Below are 11775 nucleotides of genomic sequence, written 5' to 3' on the forward strand. Positions count from 1 at the left end.
GACAGATTGTGTGCAAAAGCCCACCAAATGTCTGTGTCCTATGTATGCTTGACTATAGTGTCATTTAAATAAATAAAAAGTGTATCGAAAAGATAACAGCCTTTTTATAAATAGAAATTGATAAAACAAGAAACAAATAAGTACTGAGGTCAACTAAAACTGTTAGAAGTGGTGCTCTAGCATGGTCGCAGTCAGATGGCGGGAACTAGTGAAAAAAAAAAAGGGGGAATATTGTATCATAACTAATCTTATTTTGTCTTTTTTTTCCTCTCAGATTTTTATCTGGGACAAAGCTGAGTGTGAACATCGGAATATAAAATAAAAGCTTCAAAGGCTATCAGGAAAATCTTATCTGATAATTAGCTAATTTCATATGTTTAATACAAATAATCTTTTTCTCTTTAACTCTGATCAAATGGATTAGCTTAAGAAAACATTACAATTGTAGCATAAAAGAACAAATTGTTGACTTTACCGGGTTTTCTTGCTAGACAAATTCAAACACTTTGCTGATGTCAAAAGCTACATTACTTTGAGAGTTCTCAAAAGCAATGAATGACCATTGATTTGAATGTAACATACAAAGTAGTGTCTATAGTAAATTTGTCTTTACAAAAGCTACGCTATTGGTAATAGAGAAAGCAACTAAGAGAATTGATGGTTATCATTCATATGTTTAGAGATGTTTGATGCCAGAACAATAAATTGGTGGTTGGAAGTTCAGAGAGGTTGCCCTTCTTGGGAACAGGGCACAGGGAATCATTTCTTCAATTTCTGATACAAAACAATAAAGACAGTGGTTGAAGAATTCAGTAAGGATGGAGTCTGTCTTAAAGAGTACACTGAAGGGAAACAGCAGAATATTTGCTTTCTTGGGTTCATGCAAAGTTAACATTAAGGGGATTCCAGAAAGTGTTTTGAGATGCACAAAGTTGGAAGCAAAGTGGGCAGAAAATATGGTTTTATCTACAGAAATCCTGTTAAATGGATCAGTGTTATGAAAGTGTGACACGTTCAAAATGAACTGTCTGAATCAGTTTCTTCAACTTCCTGTATCAAATCAGCAGTGATACAAGAATGTGCAGGGAAGCCAAGAGAAATTGTGTGCAATAAGATCAAAGAATATGGTTTTAGAGAGAGAGAGATGAAGGGAGATAGTTCTTCTCAACGCAGAATGAAACAATTGTTAATTGCAGAAATTTGGCATGCTAAAGAAAAAAAAAAGATAAATTTAAAAAGGAGTTGTATAAAGGATTTGAACCCCCAAGTAATAGAAAATCTTTGTAGGTTATGTTTAGGTGAATAAAGTGGAATTTCATGTGGGTACAAACACCATATTTGGGAAACCATGCTAGCAGTGATGGATTAGAAATAATGAATAAAAGAGTATTTTTTAATGATGTATAGCAGGTATGTTCTGCACAAATGGTGATCACAGGTGAACCAAAGTCCACAGAAATTGGAGCAGAGGAAGAAGAATTACCAGTAAATTGGTTCTCATTTCCTGTATATTTTGATATGATTTTATGGAGGAAAATGCTGGCTCTTAACAGAGAAGAGAAAGGAAAAACACCAACGATCCCATATCAATTTACATGTCTGTAGCCAGCCGGAAGTCAAAGAAACTGCAGGTGGCCTTTAGGAACTCTGTGCCAGAAATATGCTAGTAATGAAGTAAGAGAAAACTGAATAAGGGATTATAATCCAGATGGTATTGCAGCTTCCCAACACATTACCCATGAGTTTTGGTTTCAGTACCATTGAATAGGAGACTGCTTCCAGGAAACTTTTTTCCTCTAGTAATTTCTGGATGTGTACTTTCTCACAGGAGAGAGAGTGCAACAAAGCAAGATGGTTCAATACTCAAACATCAAAAGGTGATCTTAAAATAAGCAGGAGATGAGGCTTATTCCAAAAATGTGTGACAAGGTGTCTATACTGGCTCTAGCATGAGGGGGTCTTAGAAGACAAAGTTATCTTTGCCATGAACAAATACTATTTTCAAATAATAAAGTTCTTGTACAGAAATCTCTCACTATAATGGTTGATGCATAGGAAAACAAGAAAAAGTTTGTTACTATAAGAGAGATAGCTCTGCTTATTCTAGATCAGCCATCAAAAAATCTTTTCGAATGGAAGCAGTTGAAATAACTTCAAATGTTTTGAGTTCAGCCACCCTGCACAGCACCTTGGGCAAGTAAGTTCTACTATAGCACCAAGTCAACCAAAGAGTGGATTTCGTAGGTGGAAACTGAAAGATGCCCATCGTTTATTATATATATATATATATATATATATCTCGTTGTCTTGACATCATGTGATAGTTATAAGCGGTTCACTTTATATAAGTGGTGTCATTCATTTCCAGTCTTCCATAAAAGGAGTTCAATGAAGGGGAAACATTACTTTGCTAGGAAACAGGTGAGAGTTGACGGGAATGGTATCCGGTTGTAGAAAACCTACCCTAAGGAATTCCGTCTGACTCATGCAAACATAAGAAATTGGACGTTAACATATGTGGTAATCAATTTCACTATTAAATTATGTTTACAACCCTACCACCTGAGCCAATTTATGTTTTGGTATATATTGGTTTAAGGAAGAAAATTCACGCGGTTTTCCCCCAATTATATATAGACTTCAACTTCATTTTATTTTCTATCTCAGGTAACAACTATGATTACTTTTGCATGCTCAGTTTTCAGGAGAGAGCGTGATGAATTCGTTAATTGTCCTTTCTATTGCTGCAATCAATTCAAACAGTTTTCAAACACTATTCCAACATCGAATATTTGACAATGAGTTTAATAAACCTTACGTGTGTGTGAATATGTCAATGACGATCAAGTTGTGATGACAAAACGATATATGGATCACGAGGTCTGTACAATTATCAGCTGTAATTCAAGATGGCCTACCTCTCTGAACGACAGGTAATGGACCAAAGTTTCCGAGAATATTAACTATACAATTTTTATATCGTTATTGAACGATCTCGCATTACAAACTAATGCTTTATGCAATAAAACTGTAAAACTGAATAACCATCGAACACAGTTTCTTGTTTTTGTATTGGGACACAGAAAGATTTACAGTTTAAAACTTGATTTAAATAGTTCTAGAGTCTTGAAGACACGACTTCACATTTTGTCTTCAGAAAATCAAGCTTACAAGGTTCAAGATTCTCAGAGTTTTGCCTGATTATCACTCAAAGGTGTGACGCCTGAACTTCTTTCCAACTGGAGATTCGATACCCCTTTTCCCATTCACAGATGATTATACATAAAATTTAAAGACCTTGATTAATTGAAATAAAGTTACCGTTAAATTAAATCGAATTAGCAACCAATTGATCTGGAAATTTTTATCTGATCAAAAACAAACCAATTAACTATATTTAATACCTAATTAAGCCATTTCATCAATGCCAGCAATAAGGACAATTGTATTTTAAAATATAAATTTACAAATAATGAAATCAAATGATTTTTTTGATATTTATTAGGATTACGATACATTGTAACAAAATGCTACAAGATAAAATTATAAACATTAATGCAACAACAACAAAAAATATCTTGAATTGATGTCAAAAAATTCCTGTAGAAAAATTAAGCTAATTGAAGATCATTAGTTTTTTTTTTTTTTTTTTTTAGCTTGTTTTGCTTGCCACTCCCATCCTACTGGACAGGCTATGGGAGATGTCTTTCTTCTTTGACACCAAATTAAAGAAAAAAAATAAATGTCGATTTGTTGACAAAAAAAAAAGAAGGATTTTACAGTTGAATGCTTTGAAAGTGAAGCCAACTATGATTTTCCCAACTGAATACCTATAAGTATTTGACAAATACTGAACTGACAAACACGTTTGAACCAAAGGGAGAAAAAATAAGATTTAGTAATATATGTGAGTAGTGATGTAACTAATAGTATATTTCTGATAGTAGCAAGACTGAATAAAAAGATAAAAGGAAATTTTTTGAAATTCGAAAAGTATCATTCCAAAACACCCTATCTAAAACCACTAATTAAAAATGTATCTAATTGTTTGACAAAGGAAAAATGTTTTGGGTGTATTTGTAAATGAAATTAAATACTTTACTTTCATTTCTCAATAAAGAATTTATTAAAATAGTTCAACTTGTAATATCAACCAATGATTATAATAAATCACCTTGTATTTCCTTAATTCTAGCGAGGAGTAAAATAGTAATTGTTTTTAATTGCCTAATTGCTTGGGGTTTTAGAGAAGAGCTGAAGTGTATACGGCAAAATGTGGCGAGAAAATTTAGGATCGACGGGATAGTGAGAAAAGATGCGACTTCAAGGAGATCGATAATGAAAAGAGAGTGGGAAATAAAAGCCGCAAACTGAAAGAACTGAAGATACAGCTAATTGAGATAAGCGAAGAGAAAAGGAATTATTGAGACGAGGGAAGTTAAGATGAAGTCAACAGAAAAGAAAGAAAAAAACAGCTGGAGATAAAGAATGAAAATAAAAAGTTAAAAAGAAGCGACATTAAGTCAGAGTAGACGAGAAATAAAAAAAAAAAGAGTTATGAGAAATAATAAAAGAAAAGAAAGTATTCGAAGATGAACGGAAAATGAATAGCTGCCAATGTTCCTCGGATTGGCAGATTGAACCCATTCCATTGCACCTTCTCTGCTACTAATTATCTTTGAGAAAACCATTAGCAACATAACTTTCTATTTAATACCACTATATGACACAGGACATTGTGCCCTCATATTATAAATGATATTGAAGTCAGGAAGACTATCACAGAGAGCCTTCGAAGATGAATGAGTAAGAACACAGTTGTGAGAAGTTCCGATAGAAATGAAGTTATAATTTACCATTCGGAAGAATATACTTGAAACACTGGATCTGATTCATTGAAGGCTTATTTTGTAACTAAAATCATAGCTTTTCTTTTATTTATCAACAGCAATTATTTCCTAATTCATTTTTTTAAAAAACAAGGAACCTTTATTGAGCAAAAAAGAAAAAACAAGATACTACATATCTAACCATCGTAAATCAGAATAGAACACGGAATGAAATTAGCAAATTATGAATTTCATAAATAAAATAATCTTGTGTTTAAACATGGAGGTTCAGATAAGAAATTGTCAAAGATCACTTGGAACATTTGAATACAGATAAATGTCAGGATTTTCTTACAAAAGACAATAATCGTTTAAATTAGAAAGAGCAAGCAACTGGAACAAGCTTTCATGCTAAGTGGAAACAGTAGAGTATAGTGCCGTTCACCGTCTATTAATTTACTAGTTCGATACTAGCTAGAGTAGTTCATTGTTACAAGCAGCTAATTAAATGTAGAATGAAACAACCCGTGAGTTTTCATGCATTTTACAGCAAACCCTCCATTAAAATGAGATAATGAAAACGTAAAAATAGACGGTGGGTGTTCGCATCTTAAAAATTAAATTCTGAACAAAAGGATCTTTTTTTTCCGCCACCAGATGTGACACTATCAATGAAAGAGAAAGAAAGAGGGGTAATTAATGCAACAACTAGGGATAAGCGATTTTAAAAAGCAAGCGGATATTTCATACAAATATACTTTTAATTCGCCCTCAATTTTCAACTGAATTTACACGAACACGAAAATAACTCGGTAAAATTTTAACCCATCGATTTTAATTGCTTCTAGTGTTCCATTTTATTCGCCATATAGACATACATACATGCTATGGATTTCGATTTTAAGGCGGGGCACTGATTCATGATTGAATTACCCACAATAAATAAATATAAAAATACCTAAATATTTCGTTAAGGAAAGGCAAACAGATCAGTTCAAATGGTTATTCATAACGAAAATATATTTATAAGTGACACTTGCATTCCAGTTACTAACAGTTTTGTACGATGACACGCACTATAGGGTTGTTTTGCACATCAAGTTCTTGGGTGAATTTTTCTAAAACTACACCAGCGGCCCGACAAATTTTATATTAAATGCTGAAATATCAGTATTACAATAATAAAATAAAAATCAGGTATTTTTTGTTCTAAAATCAGACAAAGATATTTAATATTTCTTAGTGAAGATTGATATTAAACATGTTCTATCGTTTATCTCCGATCGGAGTAAAAATGAAATAGATTTCAAATGAACGTAAAACATTTAAAATATACAACTGAGAGAAAAAAAAGATTTTTTAATTGTTTATGTAATGGGAAACTGATTGTAACATTTAAAGCAATCTGGAAAACAACGCTTTTCGCACAAGCAGAATAAATATATATATATATATATATATATAATATATATATATATATATTATATATATATATAGTGTGTGTGATAATGTATGTATTTGCATGAACATGCAAGCCTATATATATATATGTGTGTATATATATAGTGAGTGCTAATGTATTTGCACAAACATGCAAGTCTCCACACACATATATAAGCATATGTGCATGTTAAATTAACCGAGAGCGAAAATGAATAAGTAATAAATAGAAAATTAATAAAGCTAAAGAAACCAACTGTCACAGGCAGAACAAAGAGGCTTCACTTTTATTTTATATCATTTCGTATTGTTAGTTAATCACGCACTTATCTTGAACATATCGTTGATAACATGACTCCATTGTACCAATTCCTTTCATTGACAAATAGATTTCATTTGACAGAGGTTTCGATTTAATTTTTTTGAGAATCACTCTTTCAATCTTTATTAGTAATATTCCTTTTAAATTATCTGCTTGGAAAACAAGCGCATTTAATCTATTTACGATAAGTGTTTATATATACAGGATTAATTATAGGTTTAAGTTAGATTTTCAGGATGATCGATTTCGTATTAAATATCTGTGAATGTAAGAGAAAAATGTTTCCTAATTTTTAATAAATCAAAACACTTACCCAAAATAAAAAGGTGAAACATAACACACACAATTTGAGACAGAACGATTTTCCTTCAAAACCCATTTTGGTAAACAATCCGTATATAAAGGTGAAAGAAAAATATTTAAAGCTATTTCACATTTTTCATGGAAAGAGCCTTTAGAAAGTGGTCTACCACACACGGAAGAAAGCTAGGTAGGGGAGAAGTAGTGAAGAAAGTGGAGAAAACGGGTGCAGTCGTCAGTTTGTAAGAAGTCAGTTTGAGCGTGTCAGGAAAGTAGTAGTAATTCTGGATGTAGTAGCTGCTGCTGCAACGGCGGCTAAAAGATTGTAGTAGTCAGCAGGCAAGCGCGACACAATGATAGAAACTTAATAGTTGAACGCGAGGAAAACTGAATGAGTGCATGTTCATTAAAGCTATTAGATGCTTCAAGTGTTAACTATTATCAAGTATGGGTGGACATACAAATCATTTAATTATTAAGATTTTTTCAAACCCATCTTTCATGTAAGTTGTGGTTATTCAAATGTTTCGTTAAACCTTATTGGTGCTACTAGTATGAAAAGTACTTTTTATCTAAATAAGCTGTTCTCCGTAATTTCACGAAATTAAGGCTAACTAATTAGTTTCTAAGATACCATAAGTGATATATTTACAAAACCAATTATTACATCATTTTATTTTTTCTTCTCTTTATTTTATCGAAACGTTTAATAGATCCACCAAGGAAAATCAAGGGTAGTCAAATAACTTTATTCATCCCTGATTTCCTTATCGTCTTTCGGTTCGATCCCACCGCGAGGCACCATGAGTAGGTGTTTTCAGGTCGACCAATATCTTGTGAGCGGAATTTGCTAAACGGAAACTGAAAGCTGGTTGGTGGGATCGTTCCTGTTCTTGGGTGGTGGACATATCTGAGGATAGCTTCCCCTATCAGTCTCAGAGACCCTGAAGGGATACATAGGTATTTCCTTTTCTCTCTTGACCAGACCATTAAAAATTCTAACCTTTTAGTCTATGATAACCAGCAGGGTAACACTTATTAACCCTTTCAAAACCTTAATATCAAAGAAATCCTAAATTCTCCGACGCTGTCAATATCACAGCAATTATCGATAGTATCAGATGATCAGATAGATGTACAAGGAGTTGCATGATGACAATAACATCTAAGATTGGTTCAATTTCATTTTGTTCCAATGTGAACTGAATTTTCTGATAAATATCAATACCTAAGTAACTAATAGAGAACCACCTGGTCGTTTGGATAACAAATTCTAAACAAATATAGTCAGAAAACCTTATTTTAATTTGTATGTTAGATAGAAGACATTTACTATTCTTAAAATCATGAATGATAAATTTCCATCTCACTTCTGCATGTATATGTTAAAAAAAAAAAACAGTAGAAGCGGAATGAGGTAGTTTAGTCACGACAAGATTTTATTAAACGTGCATATTAAGAGTGATTAGTAATAATGATACGGATGAAAGTGTCGCATTCTCATGAGGTTTATGGAACAAAACAGATCGCAGGATTTTACCAAGGGAGGACTGAACGAGGACGAAATACTGGGGTGCCCAGATATTCATTAAGTGGCTGTCTGCTTCATTACCCGGTTGAGTCACGCTATTTTAACAGACATATACTTATTGATATTGTTGTTACATAATTGTGTAATATATCTTGGGGGAAGTATGTTTCACTATAGCCTCGGGTTGAGTAATTCTCTGTAAAATTGGCAGACGGAAGCTGGTCGTCTGCAAGCATGTGTGCGTGCGTGTCTCTGTGTGATTTTGTTTATATGTTCCGCAATTTAGCAGTTCGGTAAATTGAAAACGATAAGTGTCAGACTTGAAAATAAGTAGTCAGGTCGATATAAATGACTAAACCGCTTCCAAGTGGTGCACTAGCATGGCCGCAATCCAAGAACTGAAGTGTGTATGTATGTGTATATAGATAGATAGATAGATAGATAGATAGATATAGATAGATAGATAGATAGATAGATAGATAGATAGATATAGATAGATAGGTAGATAGATAGATATAGATAGATAGATAGATTGAGATAGATAGATAGATATAATCAAATGAATAACAGACGATGGGTAATTATCAGCTCATTACAGCTGTTTCTCACGCGTGTTTTTAATTAGACGAATGAGAACATTACTCCATTACAAAAAAAAAACCGTAATCATGAGATGAAACGTTATTTTACAAGCAAAAGAATATCCCAAGAATACAGCAGGGACGTGGCTGAAGTCTACCGAGGCCAACTGTAATGAGCTGACAATTATGCATCGTCTGTTATTATTCATTTGACTATAATATACCAAGGGGATTAACTTGTCGGACCCCTAGAGCAGTGGTTGCCAACCTTTTCACTACCAAGGACCCCCTTTTATTTGTAAACGACCGTGCGAAGGAGAGGTGACGAGAATGGCTCCTTTAGTAAATCGCACGGTCGATTAGAAATAAATACGGAAAAGGATAAATAAGAATAAGTGCCAGAAGGAAAAGAGAGACACAACCGGGTAGAATGTTTAAGGCGGCGAGCTGGCAGAATCGTTAGCACGCCGGGCGAAATGCTTAGTGGTATTTCGTCTGCCGTTACGTTCTGGGTTCAAATTCCGCCAAGGTCGACTTTGCCTTTCATCCTTTCGGGGTCGATTAAATAAGTACCAGTTACACACTGGGGTCGATATAATCGACTTAGTCCGTTTGTCTGTCCTTGTGTATCCTCTCTGTGTTTAGCCCCTTGTGGGCAGTAAAGAAATAGGTAGAATGTTTAAGAGAAAGATTTTATTTATAGGTTAACGTGTGTGTCTGTGTATGCGTCATATATACATCAGAGTGGTGGACTCAACAGAATGCAAAAGGGCGGCCGAAGGCTATACTACGTCCGTACTTATGTATATATGAGAGAGAGAGAGAATTTTCCCTTAAGCGTCCGCTACATATTTAAATGAGCTTTCCCACGATAAGGTCTGTCAGCTTAACATGTTTACGGACTCCCAGTCCTACCTTTGTGGACCACTGGTTGGGAACCACTGCCCTAGAGTATACCAGCAACGTACAATTCAACGTAACGTGTACTTTGGACCAACCTCCAGGCGCTAAATGCTCATAGGGTTGGTTTTCTCTGAAGTACATAACCGGAACAGCCTATTTGATACTTACCAACCATAGGCCGGAACTACAGGTTTATCAAACCCTACCTGGTACATATCTTTTCCAGTACTTGATTCTATCTGAATCCATATTTTACTATATTACTAAGAGCCGCCTCTAATATGTGGCACTTGGTGAAGAATGGAGTTTGATATAGCTACCCTCATTTGCACCTCTTGCCGTGAGGTTGGTTCATCTGGGACTCTCGACATGAAGAGGTCCAGCTTTGAATTAAAAACCCCTACATCTACTTTGTGCAAGTTCCTCAGACTCTTTGGGAGAATATTCAAAAACTGTGGGCCCTTGAAACCCAGGCTGTTGCAGTAATTGGTCCTGAAGTCGTGATGGCGTTGCTGGGATCTTTGGCACTATGCAGTGTCGTCCCGTTCTGGCATTGGTGTAGCTTTCAATGCCAAAATTTGGCACAATTCCTTCCAGGATCTTCCAGATATATATTACTGCATACCTCTCCAGTATTCTCTCCAGGGAGTAGAGTCATAGCAGTTTCAACCTTTTCCCATTAGCTGAGCTGTTGCAAAGAGACGATCTTCTTTGTGAATCGTCTCTGGATTGCTTCAAGGTCCGCTGTTTATTTCACACTGATGGGTGACCATAGCTGTGAGCAGTAATCCAGGCGGCTGAGAACGAATGTCCACCAGAGGACCATCATGGTTTCCTTATCTCTGATTCTGAATGTTCTTAGGATCCATCCAGTCAGTCGTCTGCACTTTGTCGCCATCCTGGAAATGTGCACTTGGAAAGAGCTATCATCACTCATGTCGATACCCAGGTCCCTCACTGATTTAGGCTCTGGGATTGAAATTCCCTGTGGACCGGTGTACCCTGTAAGTTTCATATTCAGTTTTGGATGCTGGTAGCGCAGGGCTTGGAATTTTTCAGCATATGTATATATATATAACAAGCAAAATAGCTAGTCGTAAAATCTCAAGACGATATCAGAGTAGTAACTATACAAGTGGTTCTCAAACTGGGGGCCGTGAATCAATTTTAGGGACACCGCGAAGGGACACTGAAGTATCGTGAAAACGGGGTGGCTTGAGACAATTAAGTTTTGAAATTTCAAGACTTTCAATTTTTACGCATGCTATCATCCTTTTCGTCGTCGGCCTCAAAACCCCACGTCACTTCTACACGCTCATTTACTGATCACACTTGTACAAGTATGATTGACCGATGGAAAATATGTGGGTATAACGGCTGATCGTGCATGCACTGTCCGTATTTTTCGTTTCAAATTTATTTTGTAACCAATTAATCAACCGATTCCCCATATTTTCATGTGCATTTATTGTATCCTAACGGGGAATTGCTTGGATTAAGTTGGGATTTTCGGGGTTGTGGGTCTATAGGCAGTGCGGTTTATAGTCCGGAAATTACGGTACACGAACGTGTGTCATTTTTTTCTATGTTGATTATCCCGCATTTTATAGGGGACCGCGAATCATCGAAAAAACTATAAGGGGACCGGCACGAAAAGTTTTTGGAAAGTTTGAGAACTGCTGAACTATACTAACTAACAAGTGGCTGTTTCATTAACCCTAAGCAGATAGGCTGCCACCTGGTTATCGGTGTGACACTGCACCCTATATATATATATATATATATATATATATATATATATATATATATATATATATATATATATATATATATATATATTATATATATATATATGTATGTATGTATGTA

General features: G+C 34.9%; 1 protein-coding gene across 1 annotated transcript in view; it reads right to left on the minus strand.

Moving 5' to 3' along the window:
• LOC115211953 (tetraspanin-8) overlaps positions 1–7291 on the minus strand; it is a 137854-nt gene extending 130563 nt beyond the window's left edge. The window contains exon 1 of the mRNA XM_029780718.2: positions 6905–7291. Coding sequence (XP_029636578.1) covers positions 6905–6970 — 66 coding nt within the window. The 5' untranslated portion in view covers positions 6971–7291. The remainder of the gene's footprint in view (positions 1–6904) is intronic.
• Between the last annotated feature and the right edge of the window lie 4484 nt (positions 7292–11775).

Source organism: Octopus sinensis, linkage group LG5, assembly GCF_006345805.1.
Source record: "Octopus sinensis linkage group LG5, ASM634580v1, whole genome shotgun sequence".
Taxonomy (NCBI): Eukaryota; Metazoa; Mollusca; class Cephalopoda; order Octopoda; family Octopodidae; genus Octopus; species Octopus sinensis.